Source organism: Corylus avellana, chromosome 3 (assembly GCF_965113065.1).
Source record: "Corylus avellana chromosome 3, dhCorAvel1.hap1.2, whole genome shotgun sequence".
NCBI lineage: Eukaryota > Viridiplantae > Streptophyta > Magnoliopsida > Fagales > Betulaceae > Corylus > Corylus avellana.
In genome coordinates, this window is record NC_142492.1 from 33,708,454 (window position 1) to 33,734,020 (window position 25,567).

Sequence of the window (25,567 nt, forward strand, 5' to 3'; positions counted from 1 at the left end):
GATTTTATATTTATAAACCATTATTTTTGAATTAAATAGCTGAAATTTTACCACATAAAAAATTATCCTTCCATAACATTTATTATCATCTCAATATTTACTTGTAAATTAGTTTTACAAAATGTAAAAAGTCTTAAATATGACGACCTTACAAATACTGAACGAGTAATATTACTTTTTACATTTATATTTTAGCGTGAAATGAAATTAAAAAAAAAAAATTCAACACACTACAACAATGTAAAAGAGTATCATTACTGGTATCCAAATAGAATCTATCAGTTTTCAAAAGAATCCTGCAGGCTGCCTCTAAAGAGAGAGAGAGAGAGAGAGAAACAGAGAGGGAGCCCTGCCTGCAGCAGCTTGCCTCATCGCCACATTGGCAGGTGGTGTTAATTATTTTGTCTTACATATTGATAGCCAAGTCTGAACGCTGTTAATGACCATTTTCATTGCGATTGCAGAATGTTATGCAGTTTCTGATTCTGCACCACAAAATCCAAAAAGAGAAGAAGAAAAAGCCAATCCCAGATCCAGTAAAGTCGTACTGCTTCTGCAACACTTTCTCATGTTATTGTACCTTTTTTTCTTTTTCCTCTTTTTTTTTTTTTTTTTTTTTTTTAATTGTACAAATATCGGGCAGATGCATGCTGTGTTTATTGCTCATTGTAAAGAAATGAAGTTCAATGTATTTTCCCTGTGCTTCATTGAGTATATTCACAACTCCTCAACCACAACCTGGTTGGTAAAAATCATTATTTGGGAAGAAAGGGGTTTTTTTTATATCCTCTTCTCCTCACCAATTTGATTCATGTCCAAATCAATCCACAGTCCACACAGGCAAAATACATTTACAGTACCAAGCCAAAGTTGAACAAAGAATTATACTTGGGGCCTCATCAACCGTCGGTTTTTACGGTTATGTTCAAATTCCTTTATGCTTGGATAATTAGGGGTCTCTTTTGAACGATTCTTGTATGCTCAGTTGAGCTCCAAACAAATTAACTGCACCAATTTCATTCACTAAATAAACATTATGGAAACCTTTAGCACAACTGAAGACATTTTTCTTCAGCATGCATAAGCAAACACAAACTCCAAAAACCAAAATGACTTCAAATACTAAACCAAACGGCTCCTAGATGTGGCCCTCACTATGTATTAACTAGTGAGAATATCAATAGCAAAGTCTGGCAAAAAATCTAACTTGTATCAAAGACTAAAATTAGTGTTAATAAATAAAATAGAATGAAATTAGAGTAGAGTACAACATCAAGGATAGCAACCAAACCATGACAAAACAAGAAAAGCTCAGTTGCCAAAATTCGGTGACTAGTCAGTTTTATATATATGTGATCGGATGAAGGAGAAGCCAAAAAAGGTAAAAAGAGATAAATTAACAACAAATCACATACAAAAGGTGTTGGCTTAAAAGCTGTTCAGCAGTTCAGTAGTCCAACCTCCATAACTGGAAGGGGAAAAGGAAGGGACGTTGAGTCCAATGGCATATATAGCTGATGCACTGACTACCAGTAAGGGCACCAATTTTGAATGTCTAGGCAACACAGATCGCATGCTTTCCAACAGTTAAAATATCTACAAAGGGGAAACTGATCTGGAGCCACCAAAAACATATTCACGGAACAACTAGCTCATCGGCCCCGGACAGATTCCTTTAAAATACAATTTGATACAGCGAAGAGACGGGGGTCGGAGACTATGAACATCATCAGATAACTCACTTACCTCCCATCCTCCGAAAGCACACAAGTCAGATGACAACCTCTGGGGATTAGCCAACACCCATCCTCTAAAGCACTGAAGAGAAGATAATAAAATAATAATTAATAAAAAAATTGGGGTATGAAGCCCTCATTTAACCGGAAAAATAAAAGAAGTATGACAAGAGACATTGAGAAAAACTGTGCAACATCTATGGAGAAAAACATTATGAGCCACCAAATATTTCACCAAACAATGCTCAGGGAAAAGATAAATACACTACAAACAAAATCTGACTACCCCTGTTTAGCTACCAAAATGGAAAGAGCAACACACATGTACAAACACTAATAAATTATCTTCAATTATTTTTATTTTAATTTTTACTAACTCCATTTCCCATTTCGTCCCCATCCTTGTACAATCCAGGTAAACATCAAACAGAGATCCTTATCACTCTCCTAGGTGACTAGACTTGCACAGAAAGTATCAAAAACAGAAACGAAAACTTACAAGCTTTTCATGGGTCGCTAGATTGTGCCATTAAAAATTCCTACTTCCATGAAGGTTGCTTGTATCCCTCCCAACCTCCCTCTGGCTCCTTTCTCTTAAATACACCACCCACCACCGGGTACATTCTTCCATGCTCGTCTGCTAGGGCTTGTGAACTGGAAACAGACAGTGGCCTTGCTGGAAGAGAAGTCTCGTCTCTCCCTTCTACATCTAGGCCTCCAGGCCCGGCATTGAGGTCTAAACCCTGCCTTCCCCATTTCCTACTGCTCTCAGCACTACTGTTACTGCTACCATCAGGGAAACTAACAACATAAGGCCTAGGGTAATGGGATGTAACAGCACCAGTGGGTCCTAAAAACTGCGTACGGACTGCAGGGAAGCAACCCTTCCCAGCAGATGATGAATCCATGTATGCTGTTGAACCGCCTGAAAAAGTGGCAGATGGCACTGGAAAGCTGGTTCCAAATGGGAAAACAGGGTACTGAAAAGGACCGGAGGGAAAGGACACAGCAGGAGAGGATGACAACACCGGTCCCCTGAAGCCATCAGGGCTAAATGGACTGCTGCCACCAGTGGGACCCAACATCCTTTGCGGCCCACCAGTTGCAACAATAGGGAAAGGCTGTTCCCCTCTATCGGGCATAATTGATGGAATAGCGACAGCAGAATAAGTGCTTCCTGAAGGAAACCATGGTGAGAAGTTCACCATTTCTGTATTGTTCATTCTAAGGCCAGAAAAAGGCGGCTGAGATGGCAGACTGCTCCTAGCATGCTGGCCAAACGGAGATGGTTCAGCACACACCTCATCAGCTACAGGCCCATTGTTCAAATCAAAGTCCCTAAATCCACTCATGGCACCATTAAGAGCATTGCCTGACGGTGATTTTACTGGCAAAAGCGGGACATCCACTCTACGAATATTGCCTGTTAAGTAATTCCCGATATCAGAAGCATCATCAACTAGATTCAAATCAAGATCAAGTCCCCCAGAACCACGAACAGATTCAGAACCTATCAGTCCCTCACGAGCAATTTCAAGATTATTTGTTGGGCCAGATGAAGAACCAGGACCCGGTGCAGAACTTCGTGAAGCCAAATCCTCAAGGATTCTTTCGTCAGGTACATTCAAGTCAATATCCAAAGGATGGCGACTCTGCTTGCCAGCTGTAGCATCAGGAAAAGGAACGTTTGCAGTGGCCTGAGGCATTTCGGGAGCCTTCCTGGGTTCAGCTGGTCGAAACGCACTAGTGGCTGCCGATCCCTTCCAACCAAGCTCCCCTTTACTCTTCAGTAGGTCATCTGGCGGAACAAATGGCCCTTTTGCAGGAGCAGCCACCGTAATTGAAGCAGGAAGGCCACTAGACACAGAAGAAACAGTAAAAGGTAAGGGGCTAACCAAATGAATAGCAGCAGAGCATCCTGGTGCTGGCAAGTTGTTCACTTCCCCAAATTTTCCATCATCAACAGTAAAGCCTTCATTCAAATCAAATTCCACTTTTGCATCCATATCTGACACCCCAGCAGCAGACTTAGAAGCAACATCTGCATTGGTTGAAACACATTCCTCTGCATCATCTGCTTCTGTGCTGGTCCACTTCGGTCCCCAGGACCTTTCAGGCTGCTCTGTTTCTTGCACATTAACTGCAGGTGAATCTGTGCGAGGAGCTGGTCTACCCCGTTGTTGATTATCCTCTTTGCTTTCCAAATTCTCCTCCACATAATCACCATCATGATCAGTAACATTACTTTCCCGCTCATGTCTTTGTTTGTCAGCCTGACTCACATGACTCCTAGCATCTGTTTCATCATTCTTTTCAGCCTTAAGTTCATCAACATTTTCTGAGAGCAAATCCTTCCCACCACCCGAAAGCACCACTTCCTCATTGATTCCTTCCGAATCTCCAGAATGAAATGTGGATGCAGGTGGCTTCTGCTCTATCTGCACACCACCATTGAACCCATCAATGGCTTCCATCTCAACCTCAGAACTTAAAACTTCATTCTTGACCTTATCTTCTTTCAACAAAGAGCAACTTGCCTTTTCTTTAACATCTGGAGTGACATCTGACTTCACCCCACCAACTGCCTTTTCCTCCAGAAGTAGTTTGCCTCCTTCAATATCCACAATTTTCTCTATTGTGCTTGCAGGGGAGGAATCCATTGAAGCAGCTACTGTTATTTCAGTACATTTTCTATCACTTTCTACACGTGTCTCTGTAGTTTGCTGGAAATCCCTATCAGAAGAATTTAAATGTCCATAGTAGTCTCCTCTGGGTTTCTCCTCAGACACCAAATAGGCAGAATTACCTTCTCTAATTTTAGGCCCAATATTACCGGAAATAACACCCTGCTTCTCATGCTCATCATCAGCACCATCATTGGACTGGCTTTCTTCTCGAGCAAGGTCATCTACTGTAGATGATTTAACCTTCGGATCACTGCCCGAGCAGGAGTGCTCGATTGCAGGTGTGTTTCTTTGCGGAGAATCAGTGGGTGAGACCAAATCAGACTTGGACATCTCTCCAGCAGCCACACTGGCAAGGAGGTTCATTCCGACATCATCTCCAATGGACATAGATGCATTAGTTTCAGAATACTTGCAACTTTCAATTAAAGCATTTATGGAGCGCAAAGAAGCCTCCTGCAAATTCCCTGATTCTTGTTCATTCCCTGATGACGAGGAAGCAGCTTTAGCTTCTGTCAACTTTTTACTGTCGTCACCTGTCCTGCAACGCTCTTCATCAGTAATGGCTGCAGGGGATCCATCACCCTCATCAGACCCAGTCAGTACATCCTTGAAATCATTACTTTGCCAGGATTCAGTATTCACATCTGCAGCAATATTAGCTCGATAAGTATCACTCTTTTCTTTCAGAGTACGATCAAACTGATCATGCTTCTCAGAAAGTACAGGAGAAGAAGCTCTGCTATTCATGATTGAATGGTCTTCAATTGATCCTCCACTGGCACTTTGTGCTGGACTTCGACCTCGATTTGGAATCTTAACTATCAATTTGTGACTGTTACCCTCGACAACGGGCCCATCAAGTGTCTTTGCAGATGACATACCAGACTGTGATACTTTTTCTGAAGCCGGATTTTTGTGCAAGGAACTTTTGCTTGAACTGATTTCCCTTTGAACTCCAGATACTGCTGAGCCAGGGAATCCATTAATTGATTTCCGATGCCGTGAAGAACTACCCGAGATCTTATTTCCACTCATTGAACCAGCAGTAGAGCTCCTTGCATCCTCCTTCACCGAAACTCCCCCTGTTTTAGCATGGTCACTAGAACATGATTGGCTGTTGTTGTGAGACTGACTAGAACTGCTGCTTTTCTCGTCCCTTGCTGTTGTTAGAGGAAGATCAGATATGCCACCAACAGCATTTCGAGCCTGGGCATCTCTTAAGTTAGTATTCGCTGGTGCAAGTGATGGTACGGATTTCACAGATCCTGGAGATGCAGACCTGATATTACTCTCCCCCTGGACAAGCTTTACTGACGCTGTTTTGGATGAAGAAAGCTGTGTAACTGAGCTCCTCATCACAACATCAGTGGATGTGCCGGATTGTCTGTTCCCTCCATGGGAAACCTCAGGTAGGCGTGGTCTTGCAGACCAGGCGACAGCCTGATTTGAACCAGACTTTGCATCATTGATGTTCATTTCGGCCTCTACACGTTTCTTCCATGTGTCAACTAAACTTCTTGCTTTCTTCTGGATTTCCAAGTTCTTATGAGTACGCAAATGATTCACAGACTTTCCAATATTGCACAATTGCAGGGCATTAAGATTTACAGGCAGCTTATCAAGAGCACGAAGCAAAACCAAGAGAAACTCCTCCACAGTTTTATCACCATCCTTGGGGCCACTTCCATCACCAATCTTCCCTTTATGCACTTCTTGGAGCCATTCATCAAATACAGACAGACCCCTGAGCTGCACAAACCGATTAAGGCAATCAAACTTATCTGTCGCTGCTATAACACCAGCAAGCATTGACCGCCCATTTAAATCTATTTTTTTCTCATTTCTGTCAGACTGCATAAGCTGCACCAGTTTCTCAACTCCTTCAGAGTCTATACGCCCTCCTTTTTCTGTAATTTTTACAATCTCTAATTTCAAATTGCTTTCCAGTCTACTATGACCAGAATCCCCATCATCAGTTTTTGTAGTACGCTCTCGTTTGACAGGCTCAGATCCCTGATCTCCCCGCTCCCTTTTCTTTACCTTAACCTGAGAAGGAATAGAAGAGGCACTATTCTGGACACTATCTGAGCCAGCTTTCAACTGCGATGTTGATGTTGGACCACTCATGGGCTTTGGAGATCTGCCACCTGGCGGCAATGTTGCATGCATTAGTATCTGTGTCTTATATAACAGCTTATCTACCTCTTCCTGTCGTTCCTGTAAAAGAACATTCATAATTTTTTTTGTTTCAAGTACGAAGATTGATAAATGACACAAAGAATAAACAAATGGAAGCCAAAAGAAATATGTGCAAGAGCATTAAAAACTCACATTAATATAATCTTGATCGGTTAGCCACCATAAACACTTGTTTGTGATGTCATAAACCCGCCGACACACAAATGACAAAATCCCTGCTGAAAGTTCAACACCTTTAGGAAGAAATGCAACTTTACACGGATGGAGTATCGATTCAACAGGAATCTCATCCTTATGAAAGGAATAAAAGATTTCGTTTGGCGCAGCTTCCAACAGCACGCCTTTACCAAGCTTTACTTCAGCAGGCCGATAGAGCCAATTCACACCTAACTTTATCTTATTCTCTTTACTAACAGTCAACCAACGAATTATTCCAATGAAAGGTGGGGAATCCTGAGGTGGTTTGAAAAGAGCACAGTCACCAACACTGATCTTGCGTCCGTCCTAAGTAACAGAAAAAAAAAAAAAAAAAAGGTATTCAGTTAATTATAAATTAAGTGTTCCTGAGAGAACAAGATGCAGTAATGCCAATGGGGTACAATCAAGAATTCAAGAAGAATAAACTCAATCCCAAATTCTTCTTTTGATAAGTCAAAGAACTGGATACGAATTATAATAAGAACTCAAATAACATCAACTCATATTTTTAGCCATTACATTACAACGGGAACATTTCCTTTTCTTTTTTTTATGGGGCTGACCAGGTGCTAAGGCTCTTAGAGCACCGGATTAATCCCCAAGCATGTGTAGTCCCTCTATCCCACACATACTAGGCAATTACCACGAGTAACCCTAAGGGGGTGGGTATCAAAGCTTTAAATAGAATGGTTTGAACTTAGGTGACACTTCTTCATCCCTAAACTCCATGTTGAGGAGCCATGAAGGCCAATCCTTAGCATTATTACTTGCAACCTACAAGTATCTCCATTGGACTTCATCTAGAATCTAAATATCTACTCTGTCTATACAACACTTAGTACTGGAGAAAGGAAAAAATTGTATTCTTGAATTTCACTTAAAAAAAAGCTTTTCCTGTGTTTGACAGGCAAAAAAAGAGGGCCTTATACAACAATATAATATATATATATATATATATATACTATGAGCCAAAATGATAGTGCTACTTATGTGAAATGTGAAATAGACTCTACATAAAAGTAAAACCAACTAAAACAAAAGACAAATCAACGTAGTCCAAAAACATGTGATTTCCGGTGGTCCATGAACCATATGCTACCCTGATAATGAACAACAGCTAGAACTGAAACCTTAAAAAATCCAGCAACTTCCGAATAAAACTAGAAGGCACGAAACTCATGATTCAAAATGTTTACTTAATTTCTGATCTATTTGCATTCTTGTGTTCACGAAACTCATGATTCAAAAAAACTCTAAAGGGTCAACATTCTTTTTCTTTTTTCTTTTTTTGTAAAAACTAAGATTCTTAAAAACCCCAAAACACAAGAAGCTTTCGGGCTTTCAGCACCTTGAAAACCCCATCAGCAATTAGCCAATATATCTACCTCTCAACACCCTCCAAAGCTTCTCTTTCCATTTCACATAACCGAGTTCATTTTTGCATTACCTCCCATCAGTGCAATCCAAAAACGAAATGGATTCATAGCCATGTTTAGCAAAAAATTTCTTCCGATTCACCTATATATCGAGCCAATACACATGATTCGCACAAAAAAATGGATTCATTTCTCAATTTCCCCTTACCCAAACCCAAAAAAAAAAAAAAAAAAAAAAAACAATCTCCCGTAAAATCAGGTTCTTTCTAAATCGCCCATACACAAATACCCCACAATTCACAAAATCCCATGTCGTTTTCTCGATTACTGAACATCCCAAATCAACTCCAGTCCCAAACACGACAACCTCTCGGCCACCAAACAGTAAAAACAAAATCAAACCCAAACCCAAAAAAACAAAAAAGAACAAGAAATTAAAAACCAAACCTTGCAAAACGAATTAGCTGAAGACAGAGTCGAAGAAGAAGAACCATCGGCCGTGGCAGCTACGATCGCACGCGTGGGGACTGTCCACATGTGCCGACTCCGTTTCCTCTCCTCACTATCCCGCCCATGCATAGCCTTGCATTTTCCCCAATCCCTTTCCCTCCTTCGATCCCACCTTCGATCCCTTCCACGAGTACCATCAATTCCCAACCTCTATTCCCACCGATTCCCCCCACCCCCACCACTCAATTCTTCCCCAATCCGAACAAGCCCCACAAAACCCTAGATCGATCCCAAACCCTAGCCCCCACCATTGAACCAATCCCCGAACCCTAATTCCCCCGCACCCCAATCCGATTCCTATTCTAGGGTTATCCCCAACCCGATTAATCGATCTAATCAAACCTCAGATCCACCCAGATACAGAATTCAAGCCCGCTCTCGATCTAGAGAGAGAAAAAACGCGAGAATTTAGAGAGAAAACAAAATCGAAGAGAGAGAGAGAGAGAGAGAGAGAGAGACGGCACAAAAAGGAAAGGTTGTACTTGGTACTTGGAAGAGCAGGGTCGGGCAGGGCGGGCAGATCGGGCAATTCGGGCAGGATAATGATAGAGTGACGGGCAGGTGAGGCAGGCTGCCTGATAGCTAATAAATTATATGAGGAATGTGGCTGACTGACAGGGCCTTTCAGAATTTTAGATCGGGGGGGTGAGAACTGAGAACTGAATACTGTGAGAAACTCCCAAATGTTGACTCATTTGTGGCCCTTTGACTTCGACCTTCTAAAGATTGCTCCGTGTGACCGGTGTGGGTGTTGATAGCGTCACACGCAGGTCACAAACGGGTTTGTGAGAAGAGGGGTAGCAGAGTAATTTTCGGCCAGGTAGCACCCACATGGAGGGAGGCCGTATGATGGAGAAGTTAAGGTTGTCTCGGGTTGTTCCAACACACATTACTAGAAAATAAAGAGGGGGTGATGTAAATGCTGTTTGTGGTAGGGCAAATGTGTCAATTTCGTGTTCTTTTTACTTTTTTTTTAAGGTGTCTTCTAGTTCCCTTAACGTAGGTCTCTTTGTTTAGGATTCGGGGTCCACAATTTCCAAAGGTTTAATAAAACTCTTTATTTTAAAAATAAACGGTTTCAGACTTTCAGTTTGAGTTGTGCTGTTAACTTCCAACAAAAAAACAAAACAAAATTAACTAAGGTTGTTGGCCGCTCCTTGAGAAGTAGCTTCCCCTATTTTATCCTATATTTATCCTTTAGGCATCATAGGCTTAGATCATGTTTAGAATTGCATTTGAAAATTAGAGTTTTAAAGTCAGAAAAAATAATTTTTAGCAAAAGTTTTATTTTTAAGTTTTTACCAGAAGTACATTTTTGGCTATTTTTAGGTTTTTTTTTGCCCTTAAAAGCGCTTTCAATTTTTTTTATTAAACGAGTACTTTTTTTTTTCAAACAGACTTTTTACGTATTAAACACATTTTTAAGCATCTCAAACGCACACCCAAACATACCCTTATTCTAGACAAGAATGAAATCATAAATTCTTATTGAAAGAGGTCAAAACATAATGATAATAACTTTGTAACCTAAAGTCTTGTAGTAGTACTGTAGCTTATCTTCTTTGTGTACTTTTTTGGGTTTATTTTTAAAACTTTGATAATTATTAAATAACAATTAGATATATTGTATTATGCAATCAATTAACTTAAGACCCCGTTTAATTTTGTTGGTTGAATTTAAGTTCTTTTATTTTTGGTTGTTTTGGTGCCTTATCTTAATTGATACCCATACGATAATGGAAAATGATCTTCTTCATTTCATTTGAAATTGATAATATCCCGTTAGTATATTTTAAATGGGTTAAATTATTCAAAAAAATTAAAATGACAATTTTACCCCTCTAAAAAAACACTAACGGGAACTATCCATTTCATTTGAAATTAAAATGATCATATTCCTATGATAATGTATTTTACATTGTAAAATCATCAATTAACTTAAGGTCCCGTATGATTTTCGTAGAAAACTTATTTAAATTGGAAAAATCTCTGGGTGTAAATACCTCAATATGATATGTTTATTGGAGATTCTAAAATTTCAGCATGTAATATTCATGAACACTTCAATATCAATAAAATTCCTCAATGCTATTAAGTTCTTCATGCCAAAAAAAAAGGGGGGGGGGGGGGGGGGGGGGGGGGGGGGGGGGAGGGGGAAAGAGCCATTCAATTGTCCTACCTCAATATGCAAATAACAACATATGGAATTTTACATAGATTGATGTGTTGCTAAAAGTTAAGATTGGGTCTTTTTATAAGTTTTTAAATGAAATTTGGATATTTATAATAGGTCATAAAATAAAAGGGTTTTGTCCATAAGGGCCACAACTTAAATTTTTAGCCCAAATATAGTATATATTTGTCAATATATATAGTTTTGTCTTTAAAAAAATAAAAAAAAATAAAAAAGTTTTGAGAAATGGGGGTTGGGCATAGCCCCTATGAGCCACCGCTATATCCGTCTCTAACTCCAAACCGATCCAATCACTTTCCTGGTGTATGAGAGAGTGGTCGACCACCCTTCAAACCCTTTAGGGTTGTTTGTACAACTCCCAATGGTTTCAAGAGTGGTTGTAAGTACTCTTGATGGTTCAAGGGTGTGGTCACAACCATTCATGATAATTGCGAGGGGCGATCGCAACAACCCTTGATGGCTCTGTGGTGTGGTCGAAGCCACTTTCAATTGGGCCTTCAAGAATGGTCACCACCTTGTCGAGACCTCGGAGGTGGTCACACCACCCCATCGACTGTTAAGGATGGTCAACTACTCACTCACCTGTAAATGGGTTGTCAGTCACCTCCAAAGGAGTAGGAGTAGCTTGGATAGATGATCACCCCAATATAGGGTAAAATAGTTGTTGGCCCACCCCATTGGCTACCTCTTTAGTTACTTTATATATATATATATTTTAAAAAATTGATCTCTCCATTTGTTGGTCAGACATATTTTATTATAGAGTAATGTTAAATATTATCTTTTTATCCTCCTAAAATTTTTCTAAAGCCAATGTAGCTTTCAAAATCACTATTTAATAAAAAATTCAAGTATAATTCATCTAAAACTTAATTTAAAAGCCACATCAGCTTTGGAAGGATTTTAGGAAGATAAAAATATAGTACCTAACATTACTCTTTATTATATTATGGTGAAAACTTATGTCAAATGAACATTGACGAAAACGCGGCAATGTTAGCATCGTTTATTAGTACTTTCTAAAAAATAAATAAATAAATTCATGACATGACATAAACAAACATTGTAAAGGTCTACAAATAAGATTTGAACATCGTTTTCCAATATGTATTGTAGACATCATTTTCCTGGCTAAGGCATGTGGGGTGCTTCATGTTTTCCATGGCTATGATGGGTTTGTTAGTTTGTGCCTCCATCTTTCTAGAAAACATGATAACTTGTCTGTTAAGAAAACCAGAGCAAGAAAACCAGAGCTGTTTTCGGCCGTCACCGTTAGAAAGGTTTTGAAGCCCACACGGATGGGGAAGGGAATTTAATTAGCTGTCTTAATCACCCCCCACCACAACTTGTTTTATGCCTTTGTGTGTGCTTGCACGTATGTCCAATCTGGGCAAAACCAAATTGCATTGAAACCCTAGATTTCAATTGGCTTGCCATGTTGAAGATAAATTACATGTTTTTGAGTTTGCTGTCAAAAACAATGAAAACGAACCACTTTTTCGGCATGATTCATTGCCATTCTTGGCGACCAAGAAGCAGAATCATTGAAGACGACAGGAAACAGGTTCAGAAATGTAAATTATTGTCATCTTTTGAAGTCAGCATGATTGGGACACAAGATACGAGCAGGTGATTACACGTGTGTTTGGGCTGTCATATGTTATGTTGATTTACTATTTAGCTGGGCTTTATGTTATTTTAGTGGGCTATTGACCCAAGTGTCACTAGGGTTAGGGCTAGGGTTTTATCCCTAGTCTATTTGTAGACTATTTGTCATCTTCTCTTTAACTTCTCAATTTCTGATTGTCCTGCATCACAGAAATAAGGAAGATTTTCTTTCAAACTAAACTAAAGTCACAGAAAATTATTTCAACCAAGTCTATTAAACTGAAATGTCCTTGAGCACATAATTTTCACATGCATTTTTAGAAATGCAAGTGAAAGCAAGTGAAAATCACATGCTCTAACGGCGTATGTGATTGAATTAGAGAAATTTTCTCCACCTCAAATTGAAGGAAACATTTGTCCTAACAATAATATATATATATATATATATATATATATATATATATATATATATTCTCTTTTTTGTGTCTCCAACAATTGCAAATCACTCTATCCCACCATTCCTGCAGTTGGGATCTCAATCAAAAGCAACAGGCCATGTGCTACACAATCTATCTACCAATCAAAAGTGTATAAAGTCAGTAAGATGGCTTGACATATACCCACCAAAACAGACACCTGGCACTGATCACAGGATGTACACCTACTGAATCCTACTCCCAACCCTCTTCTTCAATAAATAAATATTTAATCTTTATCCAAAGAAATCCGTTTTTTTTTCTTTTTTTTTTCATGACTAATACATTAACAAACATCTCAAAACACAAAATGCTCCTAAAATTACAAAAATAATTTTCATCATTATGTCACATTAGAACATTTTTTTCAAACCAAAAAAAAAAAAAAAAAAAAAAAAGGCCCAAAACACATTAACAAGCATACCCATAATTCATATTGACAGTGGTTTTATCATCAAAGTACCTCATGCATTTAAAGCCATGCAGCTGATGGACTGAAAATGAAATGTTAGTAGCGCAGACAGAATACTAAAATTTATAAGGTAGCTTGAATTTATGTATAAGACCAAATGAGAGAGATTTTCAAATCCCAAAGATTCGATATTCGAGGGCAGTACAGAAGAACATGAAGATGTTTCCATAATAAAATCCATCACATTAGGGAGGAAGTAAAAGAGAATTTGATTTGTGTGAACCTTTAATATATATATGTTCTAGAATGTATGACCTATCAATCCGTCTATATATACATACCTGCAAACAAACCATTTTCACAATAACAGTGACTAGCAAACACCAACATATCATCATGTCACTAATAGCAAAACTCATAAGACTAGAAAATAAGTTCAAAAAGAAAACCAAGAGACAGATTAGGATACTCAGACATTGTGGGCCAAACAAAATACATATTGATGTTCTACATAGCCACCGCTCACCTCACCAAGTACAAGCTGTGTTAATCATGTGCTCAGTGGCCAACACTACAAATAAGACTAACATGAGAGACAAAAAGCAAGTAATCTGTAAATTCACAAATAGGTTGCAAATTGTCAATTTACTCTGAACCAATGATACTCTGAATTACCAGAAGCTGCAGCCCTACACCCAGAAAAATAAGGCCATACTGCAGTCCACCAACATTCCCAGTGGTGGTGTTTTGGGAACTGACAGAAGCTGGAAGTCATCACAGAGAATTTATCATCCTCTTCATCTCAGCAGATCTCCTGGGATCTGGATCTTCAATTGCTCTCTCAGTGAGAACTTGCTTGATACGGCACATTGACTTCCTCACCTGAAATTTATTTTTAATTAAGAACCAAGAATCACCAAAATCCCAATTAGCAATCGTGGTTCCAGGAAGACAAAGGAAAAGATAAAACACATGTGCCCTTTACACACAAATTTAAAGCTTAAGAAGTTACGACATTCCAAAATTCCTTTTTCTTGCACTCTGATGTAGGACCAACAATAATCACAGGTGAAAGTATGGAAAAGAGAGAGGAGAGGAGCTAAAAGAGGAGAAGGAGAGAAAGAGAGAAGAAGCAAGGGGGAGAGGATGAGAGAGAAGGAGAGAACGGATGGTGAATCAATTCCTCATATTTTTTATTCCATCAAAGTCTGACTCCGTTGGAAGACAAAACAAACTACATAGACTAACGACTAAACCCTATTCTAGGCAAACGCCCATTTATTGAATGACCAAAAACACCCATGACTCTAATAACCCAATTATTAGACCTACATAAAATTACATGGACCTGATTAACTCTTGTCTCGTCCCTTGCATCATTCTCCGCTGGTAGGAGAAAACTCAACCTCTCAAGTTTTGAAAAGGGTCCAACGAACCTTGGTTTGACAGGTAGGCTAAGCAACATGCATCCAAATCTCTTTATTTTAATCGCTTTGACCTGCTGACCAACTCCTTCACAAAACCAAGCGATGCATCTTTGTTCTCTCATACAACATCAACAGAGCAAAACCAAGGTTAGGAGGCAGTGGGTTGATGAGGACAAGGAGGAGTCGTGACTCTGAATGATTGACAATAACAGTAGTGACACATAGGCGAGACAGTGGCGATGGCGGCAAAGTGGAATTATGACGGCGGCAGTGGCAAGGAGTGAACTGCAATGGCTAGATGGTGGCGGTGCTGGTGAGATGTTAACGTGACAAAAGCAATGGTGTGTGGAGGGTGCAAAGAGACATTGTGTAATGGTAGCCCTGCATGAAGGATATTTGGGTGACGTGCGGTGACTATGGTTCGAAGTGGCAGTGCAAGTACACATAATGTGGGGTGCTTGGGTATTTGGAAGGTTGTGTGAAGGACTCTGTTAATTGTTGTGGAATGTTGGTTACGGCTCGGTCATGGGCCTGGGTGCTTAGGTGGCAGCAACACAGTACTGTGGGGTGAACGAATTGCTATGGGTTGTTGCTTGTGGTTCTAGGTGGGGTTGACTCCAATGGGTGGAGATTGTCACGATGAGTTTCGACAACATTTTTCTGTTTGGATTGGGTGGTGGTGCGATTACCATGCAACATAACAGTCAGTGGCTAGTGATGTAGAGGCTTGCAACAAGTTGATAGTGGATTGTGGGTTATGGGTCGGTTTGGTTCTGATAGGTTATTGGTTCCGATGGGTTGAGTTTGTTTGAGATGGGTTTTTTTCCCCAAGTCTTTTTTGGTAATGACAGCGGTTTGGGCGTCTTGGTGGGTTTCACAGTTTATTGTGAGTGACAATGGGAAGGTTTGGGATGATGGACATCGGCTGTGTTTGAGACATGATTGTCATGGCATGGGATCCGCTGATGTAACACAGTCATGGATTGCAAGATTGTCATGGAAAACAATCGGGTTTGACTCTAATACGAAATTTGATGAAGGACCAACAATAATCATAAGAATCACATAGCGAAAGTAGGGAAGAGAGAGAGGAGAGAAGCTAAATGGGGAAAAGGGAGAAAGAAAGAAGACAGAGAAAGAGAGAAAAAGCTAGGAGGAGAGGAACAAAGAGAAGGAGAGAAGGAAGGAGAATCAATTTCTCATATTTTTTATTCCATTGGAGAACAAAATACACTTAAATAGAATAACGACTAAACCCAAATCTAGGACAACACCCTTACCAAAAACACCATTGACTCTAATAACCCAATTATTAGACCTAAATAAAACTACATGCACCCAATTAACTCGTCTTGTCCCTTGCATCACCAAACTCAGTCATGCTGATCCAAAATGTGAAACATATCTGAAGTGGCAATTCTAATTACAGAAATTAAAGTCACGTGTACGTGGTATCATCACAAAAGTTTTAGAGTAACCTAGTAGCCGAAAGCATCGAAGAAAATGTGATATATGTCAAATTGACTCCCTTAATGTTTTTTATATCAAACGTAAATAACCAGTTTCTGGGCATGACCTAACATACCAAAGCAATTAAGAAATTTGAAAATTTATCACAGCCGTATCAAGTCAGGATTGGGGGTTAATATAAGGAAATTACTTATTTTTTTAATTTTGTCAGATTTTCCTCCTAGATAAAATTTGGACGATTTAGCCCCACCTCTCTTTGTCAGCCCAATCCAAGTGGCTGTTGAAGAACAATATTGATATAACTATAAACAATGTGGATATAAGTAATTATTAAACCGACTTCACATAACTCATCCATTGTACCACTCAAAGTGGAGACTCTTGCATATCAGTTCTAGACACTAAACAGTTCACTGAGTTTGAGTTCAACAACAAGGAGGTCATCTTTGGGAGAAGAAACTGCACGAAAAATGATTCTATTAAATTCATCTACCATTTGATTACTGCTCCAACAATGAAAAGTAAAAAATTATTGAAAAATACAAAGCCAATGCAGTTAAAATTTGTATATCAAGCATTTGAATCTCGATTTTCTGTGCAATGATTATCAGGGAGAAAGACATGTGAATTCAGGTGGCCAACAAAATGCCACAAACCAAAGTAAGAGGGGTGGCAGGCTCAAAGCAAGATGGCGAGAGAGAGATGGTTGTCAATAGGGGGGACCAAAATGGGGTTCACCACATTTAGAAGGGTGCTCCAAAAGGTTGAATGGGTTAATGATAGAGATAGCAACTTACCTTCCTACCTCACTTGGAAATGGAATTGGATCACTTTAAAGCTTGATGGTAGCAGTTATAAATGAGTTAGAATGGAGTGAGGCTAAATATTTGTTTATTTTTTTACAGATTTTGGGCTGTTTCTGCACTAACTTTATACTTTCAAACATAAAGCCAAAATTGACTTTGAACCTTTTTAGGCTGGCTATAAAAGAACAGAACCCACCGTTGAAAGCTGTGTTAGCTACTGGCATCAACTATGTTAAAACTAGAAAATAATATAGCTCAAGGAATATTTCTCTCTTCACCATTGGAAAGCACAATCTCTTCCTAGTTCCATTTTGTTATTGTCACGTTGAAGGTGATAAAAATAATTCCCTGTTCTGGACATACAGTATATCTTCACAATAGATACTCCTCAGAGTGAGAATGAATAACAATTGGTGGATGTCCCATTCAGTTATATACTTTGGATCATCCCCGGGATTGAAAGTGTAATGCCAAGATGAACTTCCCAACATCTTTAGGCCAGCAATTCAAAGTGTGGAACAATAGGGTATAGGTAATATTAGCTATTGGCATCAGCAATTAATGAAGAAGATTTGAATGTCTCAAGGAAAATGTCTCTCTTCACTATGCAGGCATCTTCACTAGTCAAATATTGTATCTAATGCATTTGCTTATTGTGTTGACAAAAATAAAATAATAACAATAATAAAAAACTATTACAACTTACACCACCAAAATTTCCGTCTACAGAGAAATTCAATTCAGAGAAGGATTTTTTATATGTTAATATCATGTTCAGTAAAAAGGTCTCATAAATTGAGAAATGGTTAATTACACCATACCCCCTCCTCCCCCTCCAAACTAACACCCTATTTTTACTTCGACCTCCAAACTACAAGTCACTCAAACTTACAAACTACCAAAATTTAGAGATCCAAGTGCAAAAAGGATGTTAGTTTGGTGGGGTACAGTGTAATTTACCCATAAAGAAATGAATTCGATTGCTTCAACAGAGCACTTACAATGCAGCCAAGAAAACAAGAATATTGGATATACTGATGCAGAACTTTTAACATCAATTTTCAGTTTATATAACACTAAAGTCCTTGTATCTGTCTACAGGAAGATTATCCCAGAATTTTGTAAGAACTGCCATACTAGCAGCAAAGGAGTTTTAGTGATGTCCTAGGTTTGAAGACAAAATGGCTATATCATCCAAATTATACTCAACCCTTGCCCAATTAGCCAAGCATTTGAGGAGCCAGAAGTGTCAAGAATTGCATACTGTATGAAGGTAGAAGCAAAGTAATGGAGTTATACCTTGGGAATGCGCTCTGGATTAGGAAATTTTAGATTCTGTGCATGAAGCATCTGGCGCTGAGTCATAAGCATGTTTTTCTCCTTTAACAACACATACCATAGCTTATTAAGATCGTCCCATGACTTCAGCCGCAGTTCAGAAGCCTTCCAACTTCGACCTGAAATCATTTGCAAAATGAATTCAGATTGGATAAAGTTTTATCTTAAAAAAATTAGTGAAGCAACTCTAAAATATTAACCTTTTAATTCATTATTTAAATTTATAGAAACATATTTCGAGGGTACTTGTTTGAAAAGAGAATTGATATGATAAAAACCATTGTGTAAAATCTACATTTATGCAAATACGAGAACTAGATGAAGCACCTCGGACATGTGACCATCAACCCCATGAACGACTATATAATCTAATGCTGGGTTGAGTTTGGTTTAATTCAATTCCCACACTTTTGTCAATTACAGATATTCTTAACTGTATTTTTTTAAATGTAAATATTATTGTAACTGTATTTAGCTTTCTTTTTCTTTCTTCCACTCTTTTTTTTTTTTTTTTTTCTTTTATCTTTGCAAGTCTCTTGAGTGCTTAATAAACTTTTAGCCTTTTCATATTCTCTTGATAATTTACCTCGTTGATTAAATTTCAGACCCCACTAAATTACCACTTTTCCATCCTTCTATTCCATTAATTTTCACACATAATAACATAACATTGCCTTTTTGTTCTTATGGAAGTCATGACAAAACAAACCAGCTATATCTTATACCATAAGGCCATGAATAAAAAAGTAACACAACCAGTAAAGGCAATGAGGAAACAGAAAGAAGGAAAACGAAATGCCATTACCATAGACAACGGGTTTGTCATCATCTACACTTCTATCTGCCTCAAAGAACTCTTCCAGAGGGTTCCTAGCTGCTGAAGCAGCCGCAGCTGTGGCAGTAGATGTTTCTGATTTAGCTGCAGCAAATAGTGTTCTCCCAAAAATTCTTGACAGAAACATGATTTTGATCAGATGGCTGCATACCAATGCAATAATACATTAGAGAAAAGAATCAGAGAACATTCTCGCAGCTTTTTCTTTTTCTTTTTTATGAATGAAAGAAATTTTTTATAACCACACAAAGGAATACAAAGTCCCACCAGTAACAAAACTACTGGAACTCAAGTTGCCACAAAGCAACCTACAACACCAACCCCTATACAAACTAACAAAGCCAATCCCAATCTTCTGGTAATGGCCACAACAACAAAAAACAAAATCAGGAACAATATACAAATGTCAAGCAATCACTACAAAAGAAACTCTAGAACAGCACCAAACAGCAATCAGAACAAACTTCCACCAGAAACCAAGAAAACACAGCCTTGAAGAAACTCAACAGAACCAGAGAGCTCCTAGCAGCCCACCAGACACACAGCAGGATCAACTCAAAATTTTATGAGATATAAATTGACAGCACTTGCTTTAAATTTCCCTTTACTCACAATCCGATTCCTCACTTCCCAACAAATCTTCTGTAGAAGTTTTACTCACAATCCGATTCTCGCAGCTATTATCCTATATAGGCAACCCAAGACACGAACTAGGCCTGATGGGCTCCTATGTTTTGTCTTACATTTTTTCACACATCAAATGCACCAAAAACAGAAATAACCTGAAGAAGAGATTGATGGGTTACTAAACAGCAAATGGAAAGCGAGAATCAAAGTAAATACCCTCAAATCATACTTTTTTAAATGGGCATTCAAGAACAAATATAACTTAATAGGACATTGAAGAATTAGATGAACAATAATCCCAAAATTTCGGTTGAAATCAACACACGAGTCCATACAAAGTAAAAGAATACATACATAAAGAGGCATACCCGAAAATGGGTTGACAGTGTCTCAAGTATCAGCTTCTTTGTGTGGGAAATTTTCGTTGAACGTAGCGGCTGTCCTTGCTGGGGTTTTGGGTTTCTGGGGCGCAATGGGGTTTTACCGTTTTAGAGAGCTGGCTCTTTCGGTCACTGGAAAAAGGTGCTCACAATGGGCTTGTCACAAGGTTGATGAGAACCCCGTCTGTTTAAAGCCCAATTCGCTTGAGCCTAAAAGAAAGATAAAAATGATCCTAAAATTTCTCATTAAGACAAAATTTTTCCCATAAATTCAAGAAAAAAAATTAGAAGCTGGGCAAGAGTTATCAAATTGATCCTGCGGTTCACCTTTCCTTAAATTTTCTAACGGTGCTGCCATGTCATACATAATTAGAAGACGGCATGTGTCCCTTATAATATAAAAATATAGACACAAAAAATGTATATATATAAAACTGAGGGGGCGGCCGAACGACCATCAATGCTATTGGAAGCGGTTTGGCCACCGCTGGTTGACCTAGGGGTTGGTCGATCCACCCATTAGACCACCCCAAATTCAGTCAAAGAGTTACCGAACCACCATAAAAAATAATAATAATAATAAAAATAAAAGTCATAAAAATTTATAATTAAAAAAAAAATGTAAATAGAATTACATGCATGCATATGATTTTGATGAAATATTTAGAGCTAAAATAATGGTTATAGGTGTCCTATTGTTTCCTTACTATGTTCCAATTTTATGACATACTTATGTTACTTTAAAAAAATTTGTGAGATATTTGCCAAAAACAGACTAATTTAGAATAAGCGATATAATATCTTCTTCTTATGTTGTTGTCATACTTTCAAGCAAAGTAGTAATTAGTATAAAAATAAAAAATATAAACAAATAAAAATTAAAAAAATAAAAAGAAAAAGCAGATCTTTGCTGAGTGTAAGCCAGGAGATCATAATACATACTATTTACTCAGTATTTAATTTATGCTTAGTTCATAATTCATATTAAATTGACATTAATATCTAAATGTATCATAAAAAACCAATAAATAAAATAAAAATCTAGAAATGGTGATGTGCAATATAAATAATTATAAATTTATAATGCTGATAAGAGTATTTGAGTTTGGCCAAATTAGAGTATTTTTCATGCAGAATTTCTTTTTTATGTATATTATAGTTTAATTATTGTTGAATCAATTTTTCATATGGCCGGATCGACAATAGATTACCTGCAAAATAAAAAAGATAGTAAACAAGTTCGCCGATTCCCAGGGACAAGGACAACTCCGATGCTTGAAGTAGCATAATGTTTTGAGTGAAATACAGTAACAACATGGGTTTTTTTTAAATCCCAAAACCCCCTTTTATCTTGTGCTTTGCTTACCTTTATAATATTTTCTATAATATATACGAATCTAGAGACCTTGGAATATAATTGTTATTCATATAACATAATAAATAAATAATAGGACAAGTCCCCCAAAAGTTTCATCCTTTTTCCCAAAGCTTGTGAAAACCCCTCATTTTCTCCATTTCCTACTTTAACGGCCCTAAACTCACACGAAAATACAACCTACATAAATACAATTTCTATACACATTAATAATATATTTGGGATCGTGTTTGAAAAATAGAGTTTCTAAGTTAAAAAAAAGTTTTTTTTTTTTTTTTTTTTACAAAAGCTTCATTTTTACGTTTTTGCTGAAAGTGCGTTTCGGCTATTTTTAGGTTTTTTGGACATTTAAAAGTACTTTCAATTTTTTTTTCTATCAAACGAGTACTTTTGTATTCAAACGGATTTTTTGAGTGTTAAACGCACTTTTAGACCCCTCAAACGCACACTGAAACCGGCCCTAACACACACACACACACAAAAGAAAAAAAAAAAAAAAAAAGTGAGTATCTTTACTTTATTGAAACTTGAATTTGCTTCCAAACCCACAAAAGCTCTCCCCTTTCTGCTTTCCTATCTTTTTTCTCTTTTTGGCTGTTGGAAGATGACTGAAAATTCAAGAAATTAGGGTTTTCTCTAGGGCTTTGAAAGCCCCAATTCATTTTCTTACAACGTCTTGGATACATTGTTTTTTTTTTTTTTGTTTTTTAAACAAACCTTCCTTCATACAACAAAGAGATTACAGAGGTAACAGGAAAAGAAAACCAAATACAAGCTTACAGAAAATCAAATACAGTTTTGGATACATTTGATTCACATGTAAAAACATCCCCATGCGAATGTACCATGTTCCGTTCGAAGGGAATTTATTTAATCCAACGTGGCGCTTTAAGTGGCTTGTTCGAACATGAGTTGTCTCATTCGAATGAGGCTCCTGTACCCAAGTATTTCTCTAAATTATATATACCATGTGTTATTGTATTACATATCTAAGTGTTTATATATATATATATATATATATATATATATATATATATATATATATATATATAATTGGACAAAATTTTATTTATTTATTTATAATATATATTTAAGTGGACAAAAATTTATTTATTTATTTATAATATATATTTAAGTGGACAAAAATTTATTTATTTATAATAGCTACAAGCTGTTCATGTTGGGAAATAGATAGAGCAACCACCTTTGTCCAATCTTTGTGGGCACGTACGTGCATGTGTGGCATGCTTGTATTTGAGAGAGAGAGAGTAGCTAGCAACCACATCTCTCCAACTTAAGAATGCAAGAAATGAAGCCAAGACAAAAGAAAAAAAAAAAAAAAGAAGGCAAGAGAATAAAAGAGAAAGTGCTTTTGTTTGAGAGAAAAAGAGAGCCCCAAACAAGGCACAAGAATTTGCCAAGCCGTGGTCCCTGCATAGTGAAGGGTTGGGTGGCATGATCGCATGAGTACCATCTAAAGAATTGAAAGCAACACCCCCATGTTCTGTCCCTTTTTTGTTTCCTTTATACACTTTTTTCTAAAATTAATCCATTCTCTCATTTATTCATTTCCCCTTCTCATATCTAACCTTTCATTCATTTTTATACTATAGTTTTGCCAAACCCTAGACACCCTTTTCTTCTGCATAATCTCTTGACTAAAGTTAGGTGATTTGATTAAATACTTTTGGCACCCACCAATAAGATGTTGACATATACCCTTGAGAGTCCACAAAAGTTGACAGGGAAATCTACTGATTACCTAAGAAAAGGACAAACTTAAGCAGCTCCTCCCCAATAATAATATATTTTCCCAAGGGCTCAATTACTTTTCTTTTAGATTTCAAATTTTGACAATTTTGTCCTATGGACCAATCAATGCCTCTAGGCTAATATTTCAATAGAGCATGATTTGGGGGTGTCATGTGGGTGAAAGAAATATAAGGGAACATGATGATATCTTGTTTAAATGGGTCAATCTATAATTAATTTATTCGTTGTCCTTGCATGCCTTTCAATAACAATAAACTGATGTCTTATTCAATGATTCACAATCACTTTACTTGCAATTCAATCTAACCTATCCTTAAAAGTTTTCAATCCAATGCATCACCAACTGCCATTCCCATTTTCACATATGCGGACATTAATAATTAAGAATCTACTTTATTAAGCAACTATTCTCACTCCCGCCGTCTATGCCGATGTCACTTTGATTATTTTTCTTCTTGTTTTATGTTAAGTGAATGTTTTCACAAACACGCAAGACGCGATATATGATTACGTTTTGAGAGAACTTAAACTCTTGAGATTCGTTGAATAGGACTTAAAACATTTTTAAACATAAAGTTTGAGATTAATTCTTTTTATGCATTTATTCATAACATAACCCCTTTAAATAAATGATTCATTACATATTACGTAAGAGAGTTAAGGTTAAGTTAGCGTCTCTTATTTAAATACAAACTAAGGTTGGTGATGAAATATAAACTAAAATTGACTCATCAAGATTCGTACATAAAAATAAAGACAAATCCAAATAAAATAAACTAAAGAACCGTAACATTTTATAGGTGCCTATCGAGCAACCCGACCGTGCAAAAACCCACGTAAACATATTTCTTTATTTTTCTTAATTAAAGCAACTAGCACAAAAATAATGATATATAATGAGAAGAGATAATTCTATGTACAACATTTTTATCTTATAATTATTCTATAATAATGTTGCCGTGACCCTTTCAATTATTCTCTATTATTTTTAACAATATTTGATAAAGACTATAATATTAGTATTTTAAAATAATTATAAAAAATAAAAATATAATTTTAAGTATTATATATATATATATATATCCTCGGTGAGTGTAGTTCACAAAATCCGGCGAAGGTTGTTCTTATATACGTCAAAAAGGCTGTCCACCTGTCTTCTCAGCGCTTGCAAACGTCAAAATCCGACAGCATGCGTTCGCAGATTTTAATCACCGATTGCAACCCCCTTTGGAAGCTTACTCGATTCTTTGACTATTTCCCACCGACGTTTTTCTTCGCGGGTGTTCTTCCAATTCATCACATTGTTTCTTTTGACCACATACTCCTCCTATGATTTGAACAAAAATAATATAAAACAAAACTTTAATTTCCACCCAATCGAAATGGTATTCTAGAAGTGATGAACAATAAACAAAGAATGTGATGTTTATCTTACATCTATTCAGTCCCTCAAGGCTATCATGGAATCGAGATTTTTATTTGAAAGGGTTAAAACATGAACGAGAAGTCAAGCATATTGTTAATAAGAGTTGAGTTAAGCGTAATTTTTAAGCTTAAAAACACATATATATTCAACTTTATAAGCAAAAATTTAAAAGAAAAATTGAAAACCAGTGGGAGCCATGGCCTCTCTTAGTTTATTAAAATTAGTTCCATCATTGATGTCATGTTATATAACTTCCCCGGTAATCAAGGACTGTGGGAGGGGGAGACTGGTATAGGCCATGGTCCCCCCTCAATTATTAAGAACAGAAACATTTTTATGGTTAAATACTTAATACCCCATAAGGTTTCATTTCTTTATATTTTTTCCTTAGAGTTTGATTTTTATTATGGGAAGTACCTGTGGTTTTGATAAAGACCAAATTGGTCATTTCGTCTATTGACCGTTAGTTGACTTAACGGAAGTCCATGTTATTGATACATGAACCAATTAAAATTTGACACTTGGCATAAGTGGCCATGTGACGTGGCCACCTAAATAAATTTTTTATTTTTCTAAAAAAAAAAAAAGGAAAAAAAAAAATTTGGGGTGGCTACGGCCACCTCGATCTGGCCGGATGGGGGTGGCCGAGCCACCTCCAAATGGCCAAGGCCACCCCAAATTTTTTTTTAAATAAAAAATTTAACTGATGACATG

At 37.3% G+C, this 25,567-nt stretch overlaps 2 protein-coding genes across 6 annotated transcripts; both read right to left on the bottom strand.

Moving 5' to 3' along the window:
- Positions 1-1,215: 1,215 nt before the first annotated feature.
- LOC132173629 (uncharacterized) lies at positions 1,216-9,163 on the bottom strand. The gene is made up of 4 exons (XM_059585167.2): positions 8,644-9,163; positions 6,755-7,126; positions 2,236-6,640; positions 1,216-1,818 (listed from the first exon to the last, which is right to left on the bottom strand). The coding sequence occupies exons 1-3, from the start codon at positions 8,773-8,775 to the stop codon at positions 2,276-2,278; spliced, it is 4,869 nt and encodes a 1,622-aa protein (XP_059441150.2). The 5' UTR covers positions 8,776-9,163; the 3' UTR covers positions 1,216-1,818; positions 2,236-2,275.
- A 4,603-nt stretch (positions 9,164-13,766) lies between these two features.
- LOC132176449 (ribosomal protein L29 family protein) lies at positions 13,767-20,410 on the bottom strand. 5 transcript variants are annotated; one of them, XM_088514999.1, is made up of 6 exons: positions 20,268-20,410; positions 19,885-20,054; positions 19,540-19,627; positions 19,243-19,415; positions 18,399-18,556; positions 13,767-14,278 (listed from the first exon to the last, which is right to left on the bottom strand). In XM_088514999.1, the coding sequence occupies exons 4-6, from the start codon at positions 19,397-19,399 to the stop codon at positions 14,171-14,173; spliced, it is 423 nt and encodes a 140-aa protein (XP_088371125.1). In that variant the 5' UTR covers positions 19,400-19,415; positions 19,540-19,627; positions 19,885-20,054; positions 20,268-20,410; the 3' UTR covers positions 13,767-14,170. The 5 variants fall into 5 exon arrangements, with proteins under 5 accessions (XP_088371125.1, XP_088371126.1, XP_059444641.1 ...); XM_088515000.1 differs by having other exon boundaries at positions 20,254-20,410; XM_059588658.2 differs by lacking the exon at positions 19,540-19,627.
- Between the last annotated feature and the right edge of the window lie 5,157 nt (positions 20,411-25,567).

Bases quoted from the DNA above. Each gene is read 5' to 3' on its own strand.
- LOC132173629 (XM_059585167.2), bottom strand. From the start codon at position 8,775: ATGCATGGGCGGGATAGTGAGGAGAGGAAACGGAGTCGGCACATGTGG. The intron at 7,127-8,643 runs GTTTGGTTTTTA...TCTGTTACTTAG, and splicing joins CAGCTAATTCGTTTTGCAAG to GACGGACGCAAGATCAGTGT. The intron at 6,641-6,754 runs GTGAGTTTTTAA...GTTCTTTTACAG, and splicing joins CCGATCAAGATTATATTAAT to GAACGACAGGAAGAGGTAGA.
- LOC132176449 (XM_059588658.2), bottom strand. From the start codon at position 19,399: ATGTTTCTGTCAAGAATTTTTGGGAGAACACTATTTGCTGCAGCTAAA. The intron at 18,557-19,242 runs GTAATGGCATTT...AAATGATTTCAG, and splicing joins TGACAAACCCGTTGTCTATG to GTCGAAGTTGGAAGGCTTCT. The intron at 14,279-18,398 runs GTATAACTCCAT...AATAAATTTCAG, and splicing joins ATCCAGAGCGCATTCCCAAG to GTGAGGAAGTCAATGTGCCG.